The following is an 18,844-nucleotide window of genomic DNA, read 5'->3' as shown; positions in this document are numbered from 1 at the left end:
GTTTGAGTACAGAACATTTCTGAGTTTATTTCAGCTCCCAAGGAGTAATTTTACACATTCAGAGTAAAATGTTGCTCAGTGCTGGAGTTGTCTGACAGGACTTATAACATCAGTGTTAGCTCAACTCCTTGGAGATGCAATTACACTCCACCCACACATTTCATTTCTCCGGTTGCAGCAGCAGGAAAGAGTCGGTCTCCTCACTTCTATCATGTAAGCTGCATATAGACAGATGGCCAATGACTGCTTGTATTCTGCAGAGAGAGGCAAGTAGGGCAATAATACCTTTATTACCAGAGGCTTAGAGGTCAATAAGAAACAGGAGTTAGCTTCTTTATTTTGAGTGTGCAGCACTTAAAGAGGGTATGTTACATGATTTTGATTAATTTACATTTTATAATGAATCAACCCAGATTTTGTTATTATAGATTGCTTACTTCATTCAGAAAGTTAAGACTTAATGTTAGTTAAAAGATTTTGTCACATTTCTGTGCCCCATACACCGCACTCTTACAGGCTTTATTATTATTTTATTTATATTTTCCAAACATCCCTGAACATGAATAGTGACCACGTGTCATTTTGAGGTTAAAGTTTTGAACTTTTGTTTTGTTTTTTGGGGGGTTTTGGCTGTGATGACTTTACCATTCTGCTAATACTATACTTTAGTTTTATCATTTAAGTTCGATTTCACATGTTCAGTTATCAGTTCCTTGTTTATTATTATTATTTCTTATATTTTGGGTTTGTTATTGATGTCAGTGTTTCTCTTCCTTCATCTGTGTGTTTATAACTTTGTTCTCGGATGTTCTTTCTGGTTCTTCTGGTTCCACCATGTTTTGCTTTGAAGCTTAATTTTCTTTCATGTCATGTGATAATTTTATTTTCTTGTCTTCCCTTGACTGGCTGATTAAGTGTTTCCAAATTCAGGGGCTGCATCCTTTGAAGGTTGCATTTGGAGGTCAGACTGACAGTCTGAGGGAAGCAGTCACTGCATTTAAATGTATATCGCTCTATAACATTGAATTTGGCTTCATACAAGTTACATGGCATTAGGGATTTTGTCCTCCATCTCTCTCCAACACCTCTCTAGCTGCCAGTTTCATGGTTGCTAGGCAACAGAGGCAGCGCTGATAGGCTACACTTCCGGTTTCTGAAGTTTTTGTGGCCTGTGAAGGTGTGCCCTATGTAGGCCACGTCCTTCGAAACATGCAGCCTCCAGATTTGGACACAGTTTCACCTGCGTCTGGTCCCCATCCTGTTTCTCATTCCCCGATCCGTTCCCGGTGTATTTATAGTCTTACCTTCTCTTTGCCTTTTGTGCATTTTCTGCGTGGCAAGCTCAGAGTTATTTCCCAGTGACCTCCTGTGTTCTGCTAGGCCTCTTGTGTCTCTGGATTTATGTTTGTTTCAATTTTTTTTTTGCATGTCTTTACTTTGTAGAGGTTGTTTATTTTGGACTTTAGTTGAGACCTGTTTTTGCATTTTAATGCAGGAGTCTGACTCCTTTTACACCTTTACACTTTTCTCTGCCACACAAGCACTAGAAACCATATCCACAAGTAACCACCACAGCATATCGCATTAAGATGTTGAAAGCATATATTAACAGTCTTTGTGCTTGCCACTGCAGAAGTGTTAAACACTTGGAAACATTTATTAAAAGTTATTCATTGAAACAACCATGGATAGCTATGCTCCTCAGCAGAGATGGGCAATAACGCGTTACAAGTAACGCATTACTGTAATCCGATTACTTTTTTCAAGTAACCAGTAAAGTAAGGGATTACTACTGCAAAAAAGGTAATTAGATTACTGTTACTTCCCCGTAAGCACGCTGTGTTACTGCGTTACTAAAACCGTGATTTTTTGACGAGTGTCTCATGACAGTGACGTAAGCGAGTGCGATGTTCGTGGCAACAGCTGTGTGCAGATCAATAATGAATAATATATCGAGTGCGGGAGAGAGTATGAGCGTGCAGCGTTTAAAGCGTGGAAGTACTGACCTTACTTTGAGTTTGATTCCATAAAAAGTGACAAAAACATTTAGTCCGCTGTTCACTGCGTGGGAAGAAAACTTCTTTTTACAGCGAAAAACCCCCTAAACTTCTGAGCAAGCACCGACAGTACGCTGCCACGGGAATGTGAAACTCCCAGATCCTTCCACTGACCGCTACAACACACCTGCACCAGGGTAAACCTCCACCTGCCCCACTCCTTCTAAACAGGTGAAAATAGAGCAACAGGACCGCTGAGTCTTTGATTTTATTTATTTTCTGCTGTGGTTTACTCACATCTATTAGAAAGAGTGAGTGTAAACACAAACAACTATTTTATTTTATGTGCTGGAATGTGCAGAAAATAGGTTTAAATGTTCAACAAATTTCTTCCAGTCAGAGAATGTTGCATATCATTTAATGTTTGCTTGATGCATAAAGTTAAAAGATTAAAACTAACAAAACAAGTTTTAGAAAGAGACTTTTCCATTTGATTACATTTTATATGATGGATTATGCAAAAAAAGTAGAATTGGGCTAAAAGATCTATCACTTTATTACCTATTCATGTTGTAAATCGTGTTTTTAAAAAGTAACTAAGTAACTAATTACTTTTGAAAATAAGCAAGTGCATTTATTTACTCTGGAAAATTTAAGCAGGCATCCAGCCTGAAAACAGCTGTGGAGGCAAACAACCACCATCTAGTTTAAAGTACCAGTCACACGGTCAAATGCAGTCCAGGTTAATTTGGTTCCGGTGACAGCTTAGTAAATCATTTTTAGTGGAGCCTCTTGACCGCAACTCATCTTTCCACAGGAGCTGTCCAACTCCATTCAGGTCATTCCCTGAGCCTAACAGATACATATACAGGGATCCAGAGGAATTACACTGAGATTGAATGTAATGAGAAATCTGTCAGATAAGGGGCTCTATAACGGGAAAGACAACAAAGTAATAGGCATGGTGGTAGAAGCCACAGGAAACATTAGCTCATCCATCCCCTTCATGGTCAGTGTACACGGATATCTGAGTGTGTACCCCACAATCCATCACCGTGGCAGGCACAGCACCACCTCTGCACCATCTACCGGTCAGGGCTCCGGTCAGTCTGTGTGCTGGTGTGTCTGTACACTGCAGGAGTATGTGGGAGTGCTGACCCTACATGTTCTACACCAGCGGTCCCCAACCCCCGGACCTCGGACCGGTACCGGTCCGTGAGTCGTTTGGTACTGGGCCGCGAGAGTTGAGGCTCAGCTGTGAAATGTATGGTTTTCAGGGTTTTTATCGGTTTTCAGCGTTATTTTGTTATCGTTTTTATCGTTAACTCGGTTTTCCTGGGTCTTTTCACGTGTGTTATGAATAACTTTTCAGTACCGGTACTAGTTTTATTTAGTTGTATTTATCCGCGACACCTTAAAGGCCGGTCTGTGAAAATATTGTCGGGCATAAACCGGTCCGTGGCGCAAAAAAGGTTGGGGACTGCTGTTCTACACTTCACTTCCTGTGTGAGCTCCTGTTATGAGGATTTATGAATGCAAAGGAAACAGAGTAAATGTAGTAACGACTATGTCAGCGAATAAACTGCTAATGGTGATGAATACAGCAGAAGCAGAGAGATAAATCTGTCTCTTTGTCTCTATGTAGATAAATACGACAAGAGAGCCACGACTCAGAAAAATTACATTCCCACTCACATAAACTGAATTCTGATTTAGAGGGAAATGTGTTTTGTTTTTTTCGTGGATTCTTTTTTCAACAGACACCTTTATTATCAACGTGGCTTTTCTGTTTATTTTCTTTCTTTGTGGTCATAGACTGTACGCGTGATCAAGAAAGAAATGAGGAACGGGAGTAAAAGCAAACTTGCTGGCTGCATATATAAAAATTCCCTTTCAAAGCCAGTAATAAATGTTGACTTTAGATAGGAAGCACATTTTCAACCTTCAGGTTTTTAACTGAGTTTTAAACTTTTTTTTTGTTAACTTAACCGTTTTGGGAGAAGTTAATGAAAAATAGTGTAAGTCATGTTCACGGATCCAAATGTTTAAACTGTGAAAATATTTGACTTTTAGTTTTTTATTTTATTTTTTTTAGTTCTGTTAATGTTTTCAGGCTTATGCTGCAGAAAATGGAGCTCAAGCCTCTAATGTGGTTAACATTATGAACATTTGTATTTGAATCCAAACCTTTCCCTCAATGAAAACTTGATAGTTTTGGTGCCTACAACACAACAACACGGAGTATGAAAATTACATTTGAAAGAAAATCTAATCTGAAAATAAGTGAGTGAGTAGCTGGAAGTCAAACTCTACTTGGCTGGATGACACTGCCTATCTTGTTAAATGTAAGGTATTAAAACTGCAAAACTGCTTTCCTGAGATGTAATTAAAAATGCTGTTTAGTGGAATGGGAAGGTCGTTTTTAAAACACAGGACTGGATGAGAACATGGAAGATTTGTTCTCACTGCAAATTCTCAGCAGGTAGAGATATTGAACTTCTTCTTGTTAACAAGAAGAAAAATTGTCCCCCTTCATCTAAGTTGGGATGCAAACTGAAAGGACCACTGTCGTTGTGAGGTAACGGTACTACCCAGGCTGTATCCCAATTCAGGGTCTGCAGCCTTAAAGTACGCAGCCTTAACGGTCCACAAGGGCCGCGTACTCAAAGACCGCTAAGGCCGGAAGTGCGAGGCTTGTGAAATGGGACGGTTTAGCCTCCTTCGTGCTGCCCAGGTTGCCTAGCAACCATGATACTAACAGCTGGAAACTTTTCAGCTTTGTTTGACAGAAATGAAGGAGAAAATCTTTTGTTCATTTGTTTGTTTGTTTCCACATGAGCTTTGATCATTCTCTGTAAGATTAAGGTCAGCTATTGAACGGCGTATATTTTAAAGTAAAGGCTTTAAAACCAAGTTAGTACAAACGTCACTAATGTCACATAACTTTGCCGACAGTAATATTTTAATGTTCTTCGTTATTAAACATTTGCACATAAAGAAGTGACATAATATTAAGTAGTTACTTTTAAAAGTTTACTCTTCCGCCGTTTTTTTTCGGCAAAATTATCCACACCCACCGCCGCGCTATGCATTCTGGGATATGTTGGGCCACGAAGTCTACGCCGCCACATCCTTAAAATTCAGGGAAATGAAGGACGCATTTGAGGGCCGCATTTCGAGCAGCCTGCGAATTGGGACAGCCTTCGTCGCGTCGCTGTGACGTAATCGGCCTTAAAATGCGGCCTTTAAGGCTGCAGAGCCTGAATTGGGATACAGCCCCACTGCATTATCTGCAGCCCCAGCATGTGAGAACAGTGACTTTTTACTGTCCAGAGGCTCATACAGATCACCATGGAAAACGTATTAGCAAAAAAGAAAATCCTTCTTGGTTTTTCATTCTTGAAACAACAGGGAGGTGTGGACTGGCTGCTACTTAGATTCCTATTTTTCTATGCCGAGTGCTCTGTCAACCAATAACACATTTAAACAACTATTATGTTCCTTTAAGGACCTTGCCTAACATACTAACAATCTTATATATCTTGACCAGAAATACTTCAACATGCAAACTGAATTAGTAGACATTATGTCGTTATGTTCATGTGTGTCAGCCATTTCCCCATGTGTTCCCACTTCCCTCATTATCCTCCTGTGTGTATTTAGTCCAAGTGTTTTCAGTCACTCCTTGCCGGATCGGCTGCGTTTTTCCCATGCCATGTCGTGCTTTCAGATTTCCATATCACTTTGCCATGTTTAGAGTTTTTCTTGTTTGTTTTCTGTTCCCCAAGATTTTTCTTGGTTCTTGTTTCTTTTCTAGTTTACCCAGTGTAGGTCATTGTTTAGTTTTATGTTGTTTTCGTCCTTTTATTTTGTACTGTTTTGTCTGCCTAAATAAACCGCTCATCATCAGTTATGTTTGAGTTTTAGTATGTCCAGACCTGGGTCCACTCTTTGCACTCCATGCAGTTTGCCTGAGCAGACTGTGACAAGGAGAGCAAGTTAAAAAAGATTTTTTCTTTCTCTCCATGACTGTTGGAAACTCATGAATGAAAGCACATGATGGCATTCCTCTGAAACAAATGGCTGTAGTTCAAAAAGTATGCATGTGTGGGCTTTGAGGCATGGCTTTTTGAAAAGCAAACAAGCGTAGCTACGTTTTGCAGGTAAAATGATGGCTGTAGGTTAAAAATTGTGGTCACAGCGGCAGATTAAATACCAAAATTTCAGACGAGATTTTCTGCATGTCTCACTCTAACCTCACTTTAGCTTCCCAGTGTACATGAACGGGGAGAGATTTGAGAGATTTCTCTGGACAGTTTTGACCAAAACTGAAAAACTGTAAGAGGTACCGTGAAAATGTGCCTAAAGGAAGAGGAGTGACAGCAGAGAAGAGAACGAGTCTCTCCATTCAGTGTCTAATTTAAAAAATCTGAATAGAAGCGAACAGTGCATGAACGAGCCGCTTCTTTTGAGGTATGAACAGCGTATCTATGACTACTTGGTGGATGAAGAAGAAGAAATAATCTGATAAGGATGTGGAGGTTTACACAGACCGTGGACTGGCATCTTCCTAACTCTCTGTTCAGCCTAGGGTGGGGCAGGTTACATCTTCATCCTTCTACGTAGTCCAGACTTTTTACATCAAGCACGCTAACACAAATTGTGTGTTTGGGCCAACAGGAGAAGGAGGTGACCATCACTATGCCTAACGGGGAAACGTCAGTGATGACGGTTCGAATCTGGAATGAAACAGTGTCCAATCTGACGCTCATGGCTCTGGGCTCCAGCGCTCCAGAGATACTGCTCTCTGTTATAGAGGTACACACACACACACACACACACAGTAACTCTGTGTATCGTTTATTGAGATGCAGATGGTAAGTAGACTTGTCTTTCCTCTCCCTGTTACAAACTTTTTGCAGGTGTGTGGTCACGAATTCAAGGCTGGCCAGTTGGGTCCAGGAACCATCGTCGGCAGTGCTGCCTTCAACATGTTTGTGATCATCGGGATCTGCGTGTGGGTGATCCCCAACGGCCAGAGCCGGAAGATCAAACATCTGCGGGTGTTCTTCATCACCGCGTTCTGGAGCATCTTCGCCTACATCTGGCTCTACCTTATCCTGTCTATCATATCACCGGGTGTCGTGGAGGTGAGGCAGACTCAGTGTGAGAGGATGAAAGAATCAGTGAGCTCAGAGGTGCAGTGGCAACATACCAGATAATTATTCATCTTTTTGGTAAATTGGTAAGTTCTCAAATGAACCCTCTAACATGAAGACGTGAAGCGAAGTGATCAGGAAATAGTTTTGACACGGAGCAGTTTTTGTCTTTTATTTGTTTTAGAGGTTGGGGAATATGTGGAGGGAGACATGTCAATATCGTCTTCTTCCTGCTTGCTGATGGACAAACTTCTAAGCAAAGATATCTCTTATTCTTTTTTACCACACAAGTAGTGATGTTAACTTGTGAATCCAAATGTGACCACATACTGTTGTTTCCTTATGGGCCAGGTCGCCTCACAGCAAGCAGATCCCGGGTTCAGAGCTCCTCCTTCAGAGTTACTTCAGCTGTTAAGAAGATGGATAGATGGATGGATGGATGGATGACTGATCTTTAACGACTATAATAGTTCTAACTTTATAATCTCCATGTGTGTTTCAGGTGTGGGAGGCCCTGGTCACCCTGCTCTTCTTCCCTGTCTGCGTCATCCTGGCTTGGATCGCTGATCGGCGCCTGCTCTTCTACAAATACATGGGCAAGCGTTACCGAGCCGACAAGCGCCATGGCATCGTTGTCGAGACTGAAGGGGATTTGACACCCAACAAAGGCGGCATGGAGATGATCATAGATGGCAAGTTCCCAGCGCGAGGGGGCGCTGTGGTTCCTGCTGAAAACTGTGGGGGCGGCACTCAGGACGGGACCACAGGCGCCACAGCCAACAACATTGGAGCGGCAGCAGGAGCCGTGGGAACAGGAGGGGGAGCCAATCTGCCCCACTCCACCAGCGCTACAGTCAATGTGGAAAGCAGCAAGGAGCTGGATGAGAGCCGCAAGGAGGTGAGACAGAGACGGGAAGAATCTTCAGAGAGCAGCATAGGAGAGCATCTGATCACAAGCACAACATCAGACTCAAACATTAGACTGTTAGTTTGAGAGATTCAGTTACACGCCAGATGATGTGTTACATAAAACTGTGTGAAAGGTCTTCCTATAAAACAGGTGAACTTCAACCATCAGATCAGCAAACCAGAGAGTCAAAACATAAATAAAAATATTTCTGAAGACAGACAGGAAAACAACAAAAACCTATGGAGCACTTGTTACTGCACATTTTAACACTGTCACTATGCAAACAAAGTTTTTCTTTCCATTCCTCAGATGCATTTCTGGTTTGTGCAGAACATCTTAGTGCTATGTGTGGAAAATCTGTGTTCAAAGTGAGGAAATGAAGAAACAAGTGTTTCATTTTCATGTAATCTTTAGAATGTAAATCCATTTGGACTCTGGGGTCATTGCATATGTGGCTTACCATATATTCATTTCATAATTGGATTTCCCACATTTTTATGTTGGTGAAAAATCTAAACTTGCACTTTCTGCTTTTTTAGCACAGAATTGTAGTTCTCCAGAAGCTGATTGTGTTCATCTGGACGTAGCGTTTTTGTGGGAGAAACGTTTCGTCACTCATCCAGGTGACTTCTTCAGTCTCAGCTGACTGCAGGTTTCCCCAATCCTATAAACAGTACATTTGCATAATGACTGAAACCAGCCCAGTGAAGCTATACCCAGGGGAATCTACACCAAGTCTGTATGGTTTACTGAAAATACATAAACAGGGTGCACCTTTAAGACCGATTGTCTGTATGATCAACTCTGTCACCTATAACATCTCCAAGTTTCTGGCTTCCATCCTGAACCCGCTGGTGGGCAGCTCTGAACACCACATCCAGAACACCCTGGATTTTGTTGAGAAGGTGAGAGATGTCATTATGGAGGCAGATGAAACCATGGTCTCGTACGACGTTACATCTTTCTTCACTTGCATCCCAGTCACAGAAGCGTTGGAGGTAGTTCGTAAGAGATTACAGGATGACACCAACCTCAGCAACAGGACCACTCTCAGCATCGACCAAGTGTATTTGAACTGTGCCTTCATTCCACCTACTTCACATACAAGGGTCAGTTCTACAGGCAGAAACATGGGTGTGCCATGGGCTCCCCAGTTTCACCCATCGTGGCCAATTTGTACATGGAAGAAGTGGAAAAGAGGGCTTTGCTGTCCTACCCTGGAACACCACCAAGCCATTGGTTCAGCTATGTGGATGACACCTGGGTGAAAATCAAATCTCAGGATGTACCACAATTCACGGATCACATAAACTCGGTGGACCAACACATCAAATTCACCAGGGAGGATATGAAAAGTGGCAGGTTAGCCTTCTTAGACTGTGAGATTTCCATCAGGAATGGGGGACATCTAAAAGCTGACGTGTTCCATAAACCTACACATACAGATCAGTATTTAAGGTTTGACTCTCATCATCCACTGGAGCACAAACTGGGTGTCATCAGGACGCTACAACACAGAGCGAACACCATCCCCACTGACACAGCGGCCAGGGAGGCAGAAGAACAGCACATCAAGAAGGCCCTGAGTAAATGTGGTTATCCCAGCTGGACTTTTGTCAAAGCTGGGAAGGCGCCTAAAGAAAGCTCCAGCCGATCCAGGAGAGAAGGACAACCGCTGCCCAAGCGAAAACCTGTAGTGATCCCATACGTGTCAGGAGTATTGGAGCAGTTGAGACGCATTTTTTCTAAACACCGGGTCTCTGCGGCTTTTAAACCCCAAAACACGCTGCGCCAAAAATTGGTCCACCCCAAGGATCGGGTCCCCCGACACAAACAGAGTAACACAGTGTACGCTGTTAAGTGCAGGAGGATTGCCAGGATTTATACATCGGGGAAACCAAACAACCTCTGGCAAAGCGGATGGCACAACACAGAAGAGCCACCTCGTCAGGCCAGGACTCTGCAGTCTGTTTACACCTACAGGCCAGTGGGCACTCTTTCAATGATGAGGATGTACACATCCTGGACAGGGAGGAACGCTGGTTTGAGGGCGGAGTCAAGGAGGCCATTTACGTGAAAAGGGAAAGACCATCTCTGAATCAAGGAGGGGGCCTAAGGGTGCATCTGTCACCATCTTACAATGCTGTGATTGCAGCCATTCCCCAACTCTCTGTGAATGGTACTCATGGTTATTGATCAGTGGTTGTTGATCAATGACCATGAGAATTTACATAACTGTGATTAAGGAACTGACCTCCCAACCCATTGTTCCTTCAGTGGGCTGGTTTCAGTCATTATGCAAATGTACTGTTTATAAGATTGAAACCTGTAGTCAGCTGAGACTGAAGAAGTCACCTGGATGAGTGACGAAACGTTTCTCTCACAAAACGCTACGTCCAGATGAACACAATCAACTTTTGGAGATTTACTTACCTGGATGATGGAGCATCCATCAAGACGACAGAATTGCGAAAAATAATGGATTATTTCTCAGCAGGAGACAGAAAGATAGAGTGCTCAGTACATTTCAAACACCACCCAGTGTAAGGTTTCTGCCACAGGCCCACGCTCCTTAGTCTAAATTATATTTTTCATACTAAAATATAATTATTAAATTTACAAATGTACTGTGTTACAAAAAAGCAGAACAGAAGATTTAATTTAAGTATTTGAATATGTGCTTCATTATTTTCTGGCTTCTGGCTCAGAACACATGTAAAAAGTTTGTTATTTTGCCTCATAAATAAAAACATAACTTTTAGTTTTTTGAACAAGTTTTTAACAGATTTCTAAAGCATCTGTGTTTTCTTGTTTTTATGAAATCTCGTCTGATAAATTTGTTAAGCGCCTCAAATGCAGATAAATGTGTCTCCAGTTTAAATTTCCTCGAGTGAAGCATGCATGCTTTGTTCTGCACTTTATAATCTCATTTTGTTAACAATCGCTGCTTTGCACCTGTCTGGAATGCAGATGACAATAAGCCCATTTACATCTGCTGTGAAAAGATTAACGGCTCTTACTTTTGAGGAGTAGAACGAACTTTTTTCTTATCTGAACTGAAAATCTATCAACAGTACAAATCATAAAACCCCCTGAGGAGACCTTGTAATACTTGGCTCTATAAATATAATTTACTTGATTTAGAACTGAGGATGGAAAATGAGAAAAGCAGAGAAATGAGACTCTTGGGAAGAAACTTTATTAAAATAAAAGCTAGACAGACAGTAAGAACTGAGAGACAAACAGGTCCTCATCCACATCATTTTTCTGGCCCAATTAAACCAGGCTTTAAAATATCATTCTGATATTTTAAGCTAAAATATGCTCCAAAGTGGACTTTTTTAAAGTTGCCTTTCACAGGTATTTTCACAGTTTACCTTGGACTTGGGTGACAAGTTTGAAGACGCTGCCCATACTTACATAATTGGAGTTTTAGAAATGTAATTACATTTTGCTTTTTTACTCCTAATTTTGCTGTATGTGCGGTTCATGCTCAGATATCACAAGCTGTACCGAAATGTACAGTACTGTATTTAGTACCAGAGAAAAAGTAGCCTTAAAGTTGAGGGTTAAACGTTATTCTGCTGATAATATTGTGCTAAATGGCCTTTTAGGTAGGTTCGCACCCTGAAAGCCAGCTGAAAGTGTCGAGTGCACTCCACCCCTGCAGTTTTGCTATTTGAGTTCGCTGTGTGGGCAGAAACTTGATGTAAATGTGTGCAGAGGCAGAACGCAGCCTCAGGCTGTGGGCTTCACTTCCTCTCACTGAGGTGACCCCTTCAGGACCACTCACTCCTTTATTGATACTGAGCTATCACTTACTGTGAAACCTGGCTCCATGCATATGCAGCACATACAGGTTACACTGAAAAGGGTTATTTTTTTTCTTTGCTAACAGTCACTCTTAGAGGGAAGATAGACCAAAGCAGACCACATATGGCCCGAGTCCCTGGATCCAGCAGGACTATTTTAATCCACATTACAAAGAATCCTTCACAAAAGTTCTGGATTCAGATCCAAAGAAATTCTAAAAGTTAATCACGCCACACCGAGTCTTGCAAATACATCCATAACTGAAAAAATAACACATTAACAAGGAAACACGCTGTTCACTCTTGTTTGTCTACAAGGTTTTTTGTTATCTGTTTTTTGTGACTCAGTTTCATTACTTCCTTCCAGGTTCTCTCGCTGGTGTTGTGCACAGCATTTTGTTCTCTTTTTTATTTATAAAACAAATAAAGTTCCTCTTTGCATCTCTTTGAGATTCCTGATAGGCATTTGGATCCTCTCTCTACACCCGGTAGCACAGGCCAAAGGTGCTTATCAAAATCTGCAAGACTGACTTAGTCTTGTTTGTCTAATAAACTGCTGTTGGACAGACAGACTTATTTCCCATACTCAGCATCAATGTTTTTGTCTCTTTCAGTCCTTGTAAACAAGACAAGACAAAGAACAGCCCATCAGGGGAGTCAGACCTGCACATTTTTACATATTTTAAGAGCAGGTTCACAGCTCCTGTTAAAATGCCAGAAACAACCTGTGTTTCATGTTGTGTAGAGAAAATGAAAGAAATGGTTTAAGTATTACCATATTTGTGTTTGCTTAATGGTCTATTTGTAAATCTGCAGAGTACCTGGGGCCCGTTCTTCGTACGTGGCTTATTACATCCAACATCAAATGACACATCCAAGACCAAATCATCGCGCTAACCGTGAGCTCGCTAATCCGGTTCTCCGAACACACATGCTGTTGACGATTAGTACAGCTGGATGAAGTAATGTGAGATCACTGGGTGTCGTAAAAGGGGCTACGCATCGATAGTAGAAACATTGATCGGCAACCCTCTGATTGGTCGGCGAAAATGTCGAAGGAGCGCGCTCGGTATTTTTCGGCAGCAGAGCAAGAACTCTTGAGTGAGGGATTTCAGGAGTTTCAGAGTTTAATCAGAACGCAAGGGAACACTGCAAAGGCTGCAAAAGCAAGGAGCGAGGGCTGGCAGAAAGTTGCTGACAAATTAAACTCGTAAGTAATTTAATAATAACAATAATAATGGAGTGGATTTATATAGCGCTTTTCAAGGCACCCAAAGCGCTTTACAATGCCACTATTCAGTCACTCTCACATTCACACACTGGTGGAGGCAGCTACGGTTGTAGCCACAGCTGCCCTGGGGCAGACTGACAGAAGCCAGGCTGCCATATTGCGCCATCGGCCCCTCTGGCCAACACCAGTAGGCGGTAGGGTAGATTTATCATATCACACTATATTATCCAATATTATATTACATTATATTATATTATAATATGTTATATTACATCCCCTTTAACATTAGAGCCACAACAGGACCCACTAGAACATGGGAACAAGTAAAAGTGAAATATAAGAATATTCTACAGAATGGTAATATTTATCACTTATATTGCTTTTCGTCTCTTGGAAAGAGACCCTGAAATAATCTGTTTGTTTGTTTATAACAGCAACCAAGAAAAGGGCAGAGGAAAAAAAGACAGGTGGTGGTCCTGCACCCCCTCGTCAACAAGTTGGTTAAGTATATAATACCCTCACGGGAAAATCGATATCTCTCTATGAGCACACTGTCGCGCTGAGCTAAAGGATCCTGTCTGTCCCGCAATATACGCTGAATTCTGAGGACTCTCCTTATCAATCTTGCACCTTCTGCAATGGGTGACTCGCGTATACGGACAGGACATGGCTGCGACAGACTTCCCAAATCCACCTTCGCTTTTATAGCCGTGGTCTCTCATCTTGATTACACGAAGTAATTTACAATTACTACTCTGAAATATGAATTACATCTGTAATAATCACATACATGTAATAGAATGTTAATAGTACATTTCCCTTTTTTAGGAAATGACCTGTATGTATCTGTGTGAAATCAATAAAAGGATCAAGTGCTGCATTATCTTCAGTTACATTGATGTTATTTATTTATGGTGAAACAGTGGTGGAATATCGCTGTTGCTTTCGTATAAATGAAGCGGACATACCTGCGTGGCCGCGATCTAATCCTGTTTACATAAAGTAAACCTGCTCCCGAGCAGGTTTACGCTTACGGCTCTGTTGCTATGACAGCAAGTCCCGGATGAGCTTCGGGGAACCGAACGATCCAGGATCACGCGAAATCGTCAACAATCTAATCCGGCTAACCTACTTAGCGAGGTACGAAGAACGGGCCCCTGGTAAAGACTGAGAGTGGGTTATGTTATATCTTTTTCAAAGTGACATGCAAAAATATATCCTAACACCAGATCAGCTTCACCTATTCTAATACAGTATGTGGTTATATTGTGAAGGCGATTAGTAGGAAGCAGGATAATAACTGCTGATTAAAACTGTAAATCATATTGTATCTGGTGGAAGTGAAACATCACCTGACTGGATATCGTTATGGAGAAAAGGCGTTATGTTAGTTTTGTTTAGTTTTGATTTTTTTTGCTGACCATTTCAAGTAGCACAAATGTGGGATGTTTTCTGCACCAACTCATGTGATCAAATGTAATTAGACATCAGGCCTCTTTGTGTGACTGTCTTTGGACAGCAAAGGGGTAATTTATTCCTTTAACTGATGACATTTTCTCTTTTAATGCTTGAAAGTTGTTGGAGGTTATTATTTCAAAATGTCATCCTTTTGATAGCTCGAGCTTTTAGAGAAAAGATGCAGTGATTCTGTTATTATGAAACTGAAAAAGTATATAAGATATTTCTGTGTTAGCCTTTTTTGTATTTTATATCTCTAAGACTTGATGCAATCTTGTAAAAAACTAAATGTACCTGTACTGTATCCAAAGGGGGGAGAGAGTAAAGAGCAGCCAGACACTGCTAACAAACTGCACTTGATTAGTTGATCTTCAACAAGTGTGATGAGCTCTGTGAAAGCAGAAGTTTTGACAGTTTGCTGGTCTGGAGCATTAGTTGTGTGTTAACACAATTCCTCAGTCTTCCCAGGAATTCTAAAAAAGACAGAACAGCTTAAGTTTGCAAAATTATGTCTGAGCAAAGCCCAAAATTTCTGGAACGATGTCCTTCAAACAGACGAGACCAATGTTTGGTCACGATGCACAGCAGTTCATACCAGTTGCATACCAACTATTACACGGGGTGGAGGAGTGATGATTTGGGCAGCCACAGGACCCGGAGTCGACCAGAAACTCCTCTGCATAGCAAAGTACTCTGGAGTCACAACCATCTGTCACAGCAGCAAACCTGCAACAGAATGGCTGAAAAAGAAAAGTATCAAAGTGTTGCATTGATCCAATCAAAGTCCTAAAAAAGCTGTGCATATATCTGAGACGTGTAATTTAAAAAAAAGCCTGAAAACATATAAAATATTTAGTCTTGGAGGCAGTGAGAAATTCTTTTCTTTTACGTGAGTGGAAACGTGTCTGCAGAAACTGTACGTGATGAGAATGTCTCGCTCTTCTGTCGTGTCGATTCCATCTTAAGCATATTTGTGTCCTCTCATCTTTCCTCCAGGTGATTCGTATCTTGAAGGAGTTGAAGCAGAAATATCCTGATAAAGAGCTGGACCAGCTGGTGGAGCTGGCCAACTACTACGCCTTGCTGCACCAGCAGAAGAGCCGAGCTTTTTACCGCATTCAGGTAACACACACACACGCACACACACACACACACACACACACACACACACTGTCTCTCTCTCTTAGGCCCTGAGGTAAACACACAAGGTTGTCCAGAACTGTGGGAACGCAGAAGTAGTTCAAGGGCTTCTAAAAATGATTCTGTACTCTTTGTTTCCTTTAACCCCTCATCCTCCTCTTCCTCTCCCTGAAGGCGACTCGTATGATGATCGGAGCTGGAAACGTCCTGAAGAAGCATGCAGCGGACCACGCGCGGCGCACAGCCGTAGCTGACGAGGAGGCCCCAGAAGACGACGACATGGCTGTGTGCAGCCGCATCTCATTTGAGAGTCCTCACAGTCAGTGCATGGAGAACTGCGGCGTCCTGATGCTGGCTGTGGCGTGTCAAGGTAGCGAAATGAATTACGCATAAGCTTATAATGAGTCCACATAAATAAGACAAGAGGCTGAGAGCTGCTGTGGTAATAAAGCATAAAATCTTTCTGTTCTACAAATCAGTGCAACTTTTGATCTAAACTTTTTCTGTCTTTGATCCGACCTGTGGTCAGTTTCCTCCACTGAACCTAAAGGAAGACATTTAATTACTTGTAAAAGTACTTATGGAAGAAGCACTTTAAAGAGAGCCTGCAGTAACCCGTGCTTAAACAGAATTTCTTTTTTTAACACAGCAGTTTGAAAAAAATTCACGTAGCTTGTTTTGAGGAATCCCAAGAAAAGGTTTTTGGGGGTTTTTGGAGTAATTGTCAATGACCAGCTACCACATTTTGACCCATCCATGTGGTCACAGTACGAAAGCAATTTTTTCACACAGCTTTATTAAGTATGTCAGAGTTTCTGATATATATGCCTGATTCTAAGGCACCTAGATGGGAGGCACTGATTGATGGACAGCTATACATAATACAGCTGAATAGGATTCCCCCCTCCCACACACACACACACACACACACACACACACACACACACACACATATTCTGGTGTCAAAAATCCAGATGCATACATTTCAGCCTGTAGATTCATGACTATTTCCTTCAAATTCTTAAATTCGTTTGTTCATGTTTCCATCCATCCATCCATTTTCATCCGCTTTATCCGGGGCCGGGTCGCGGGGGCAGCAGCCTAAGCAAAGAGGCCCAGACCTCCCTCTCCCCAGCCACCTCCTCCAGCTTATCCGGGGGAACACCAAGGCGTTCCCAGGCAAGCCGAGAGATATAATCTCTCCAGCGTGTCCTGGGTCTGCCCTGGGGCCTCCTCCCGGTGGGACATGCCTGGAACACCTCACCCAGGAGGCGCCCAGGGGGCATCCTTGTCAGATGCCCGAACCACCTCAGCTGGCTCCTTTCGATGTGGAGCAGCAGCTGCTCTACTCTGAGCCCCTCCCGGATGGCCGAACTTCTCACCCTATCTCTAAGGGAGAGGCCAGCCACCCTTCGGAGGAAGCTCATTTCTGCCGCTTGTATCCGCGATCTCGTTCTTTCGGTCACTACCCACAGCTCGTGGCCATAGGTGAGGGTAGGGACGTAGATCGACCGGTAAATTGAGAGCTTCGCTTTTACACTCAGCTCCCTCTTCACTACGACGGACCGGTGCAGCGTCCGCATTACTGCAGCCGCAGCCCCAATCCGTCTGTCGATCTCCGGCTCCCTTCTCCCATCACTCGCGAACAAGACCCCGAGATACTTGAACTCCTCCACTTGGGGCAGGAACTCATCCCCGACCCGGAGTGGGCACTCCACCCTTTTCCGGCTGAGAACCATGGCCTCAGATTTGGAGGTGCTGATCCTCATTCCCGCTGCTTCACACTCGGCTGCGAACCGTTCCAGTGCGAGCTGGAGCTTGTTGCACTTTTAATTTATCTGCATTTCAATTCCCAGATCTGCTAATATTAAAAAGAACAAAATGTTCCTTCTATCTTTATTGTTTCTTTTCTTGTTGCGAGCTTGTTCATGTTTCCTTTTTAAAAATCTCACTCATTAGACCTTTGTGCACCTTACGTACAAAGGTCTGGTTTCCACCTCCAGTTTTAGTCATGAATAGATTTAGACACTCCAAGACAATCACTAGCATGTAAAAGGAAGTCTGAATTCATCCAAATTTAAAATAGAGTCCCTCTTTAGATATGTTGAATAAATGTATTTCAGTTAAATTCAGTTCAGTTTTATTCATATGTATTTATTTATTTATATCGCTCCAAATCTCAACAACAGTTGGCTCAAAGCGCTTTGGCTTCAGTTCTGAAATCATAAGGAAAACAAAATCTGCTGGTGAAAAACACGAGCAACATAAATGCAAAAGTAACTGAGAGTCAGCTTATCTTCCTATATAGGTTTTGTAAGAGTGTGAACATCACAGTACAGATAGATACAGCTCACAGAAATAATATTGTGTAATATATCCAGTGTAACTGTGTTTTATTTCTGTTGTTTAGGTGGTCTGGGAGAGAATACTTTCTATGTGGACTACAGAACAGAAGATGGTTCAGCCAACGCTGGATCAGATTACAAATACACCGAAGGAACGCTGGTGTTCAAGCCTGGAGAGACTTGCAAAGAGATCAAGGTGAGTTCAGGGAAGACTGCGAAGAGAAGATAACCTGCCATTTAAAAAACATCCTTTTATTAAAAACAAAGAAACACAAGGTTAACCGTATACAAAAAATCACAGGAACACAACAACAGTGACTCAGGTGGGGCTTATACTTTGTTGGGGACATGGACAGCTGCTGACAGTACGGATGAGTAGCTGTTCCTTTTATATAAGCTCAGGCCAGTTTACACAATCACAAAATACTACAGGGAGTCTTGTCCTCACCATCTGATGTTAAAAGTTACATCACTCAGACCCCAGCTGACCCTGGCATGGATCTTATGGATGCAGAAACTGTAGCAGGCCTTTCAGCGGTTATCAGTGTTGCTCGCAGCATTAGTGTCGCTGGGTTTGAAGTCAGGCTGAGCATTTCCATGTGGAGTTTGCATGTTCTCCCTGTACAGGTTTTGGTATGTTAATGTTGGCCATTTGGATCCAAGACGCTCAAGAGTTTTGCTTTCTTAGAGGCAGAAATACAAGTACAGGGAAACAAGACACGGCTGAAGCTTGAACGTGGAAGCAGTCTTATAAATCTTAAACTCTGAAAGGGACAAAGCAAAAACTTCATA

The 18,844-nt window shown here is 42.2% G+C and overlaps 1 protein-coding gene across 3 annotated transcripts in view; it reads left to right on the top strand.

The window, feature by feature from the left end:
* Positions 1–18,844, top strand: part of slc8a2b (solute carrier family 8 member 2b) — a 200,380-nt gene that overhangs the window by 148,220 nt on the left and 33,316 nt on the right. For all 3 annotated transcript variants that reach the window (XM_085244319.1, XM_085244317.1, XM_085244318.1), the window contains 6 exons: positions 6,678–6,815; positions 6,920–7,147; positions 7,659–8,054; positions 15,564–15,689; positions 15,882–16,077; positions 18,118–18,248. In XM_085244319.1, coding sequence (XP_085100445.1) covers positions 6,678–6,815; positions 6,920–7,147; positions 7,659–8,054; positions 15,564–15,689; positions 15,882–16,077; positions 18,118–18,248 — 1,215 coding nt within the window. The remainder of the gene's footprint in view (positions 1–6,677; positions 6,816–6,919; positions 7,148–7,658; positions 8,055–15,563; positions 15,690–15,881; positions 16,078–18,117; positions 18,249–18,844) is intronic.

This window comes from Mchenga conophoros, linkage group LG14 (genome assembly GCF_057382185.1).
Source record: "Mchenga conophoros isolate Kocher_MC1m ecotype Shallow Benthic linkage group LG14, M_conophoros_male_GT1.1, whole genome shotgun sequence".
NCBI lineage: Eukaryota > Metazoa > Chordata > Actinopteri > Cichliformes > Cichlidae > Mchenga > Mchenga conophoros.
Note: the sequence above shows the minus strand (reverse complement) of the source record. Positions and strands in the feature narration are given on the sequence as shown.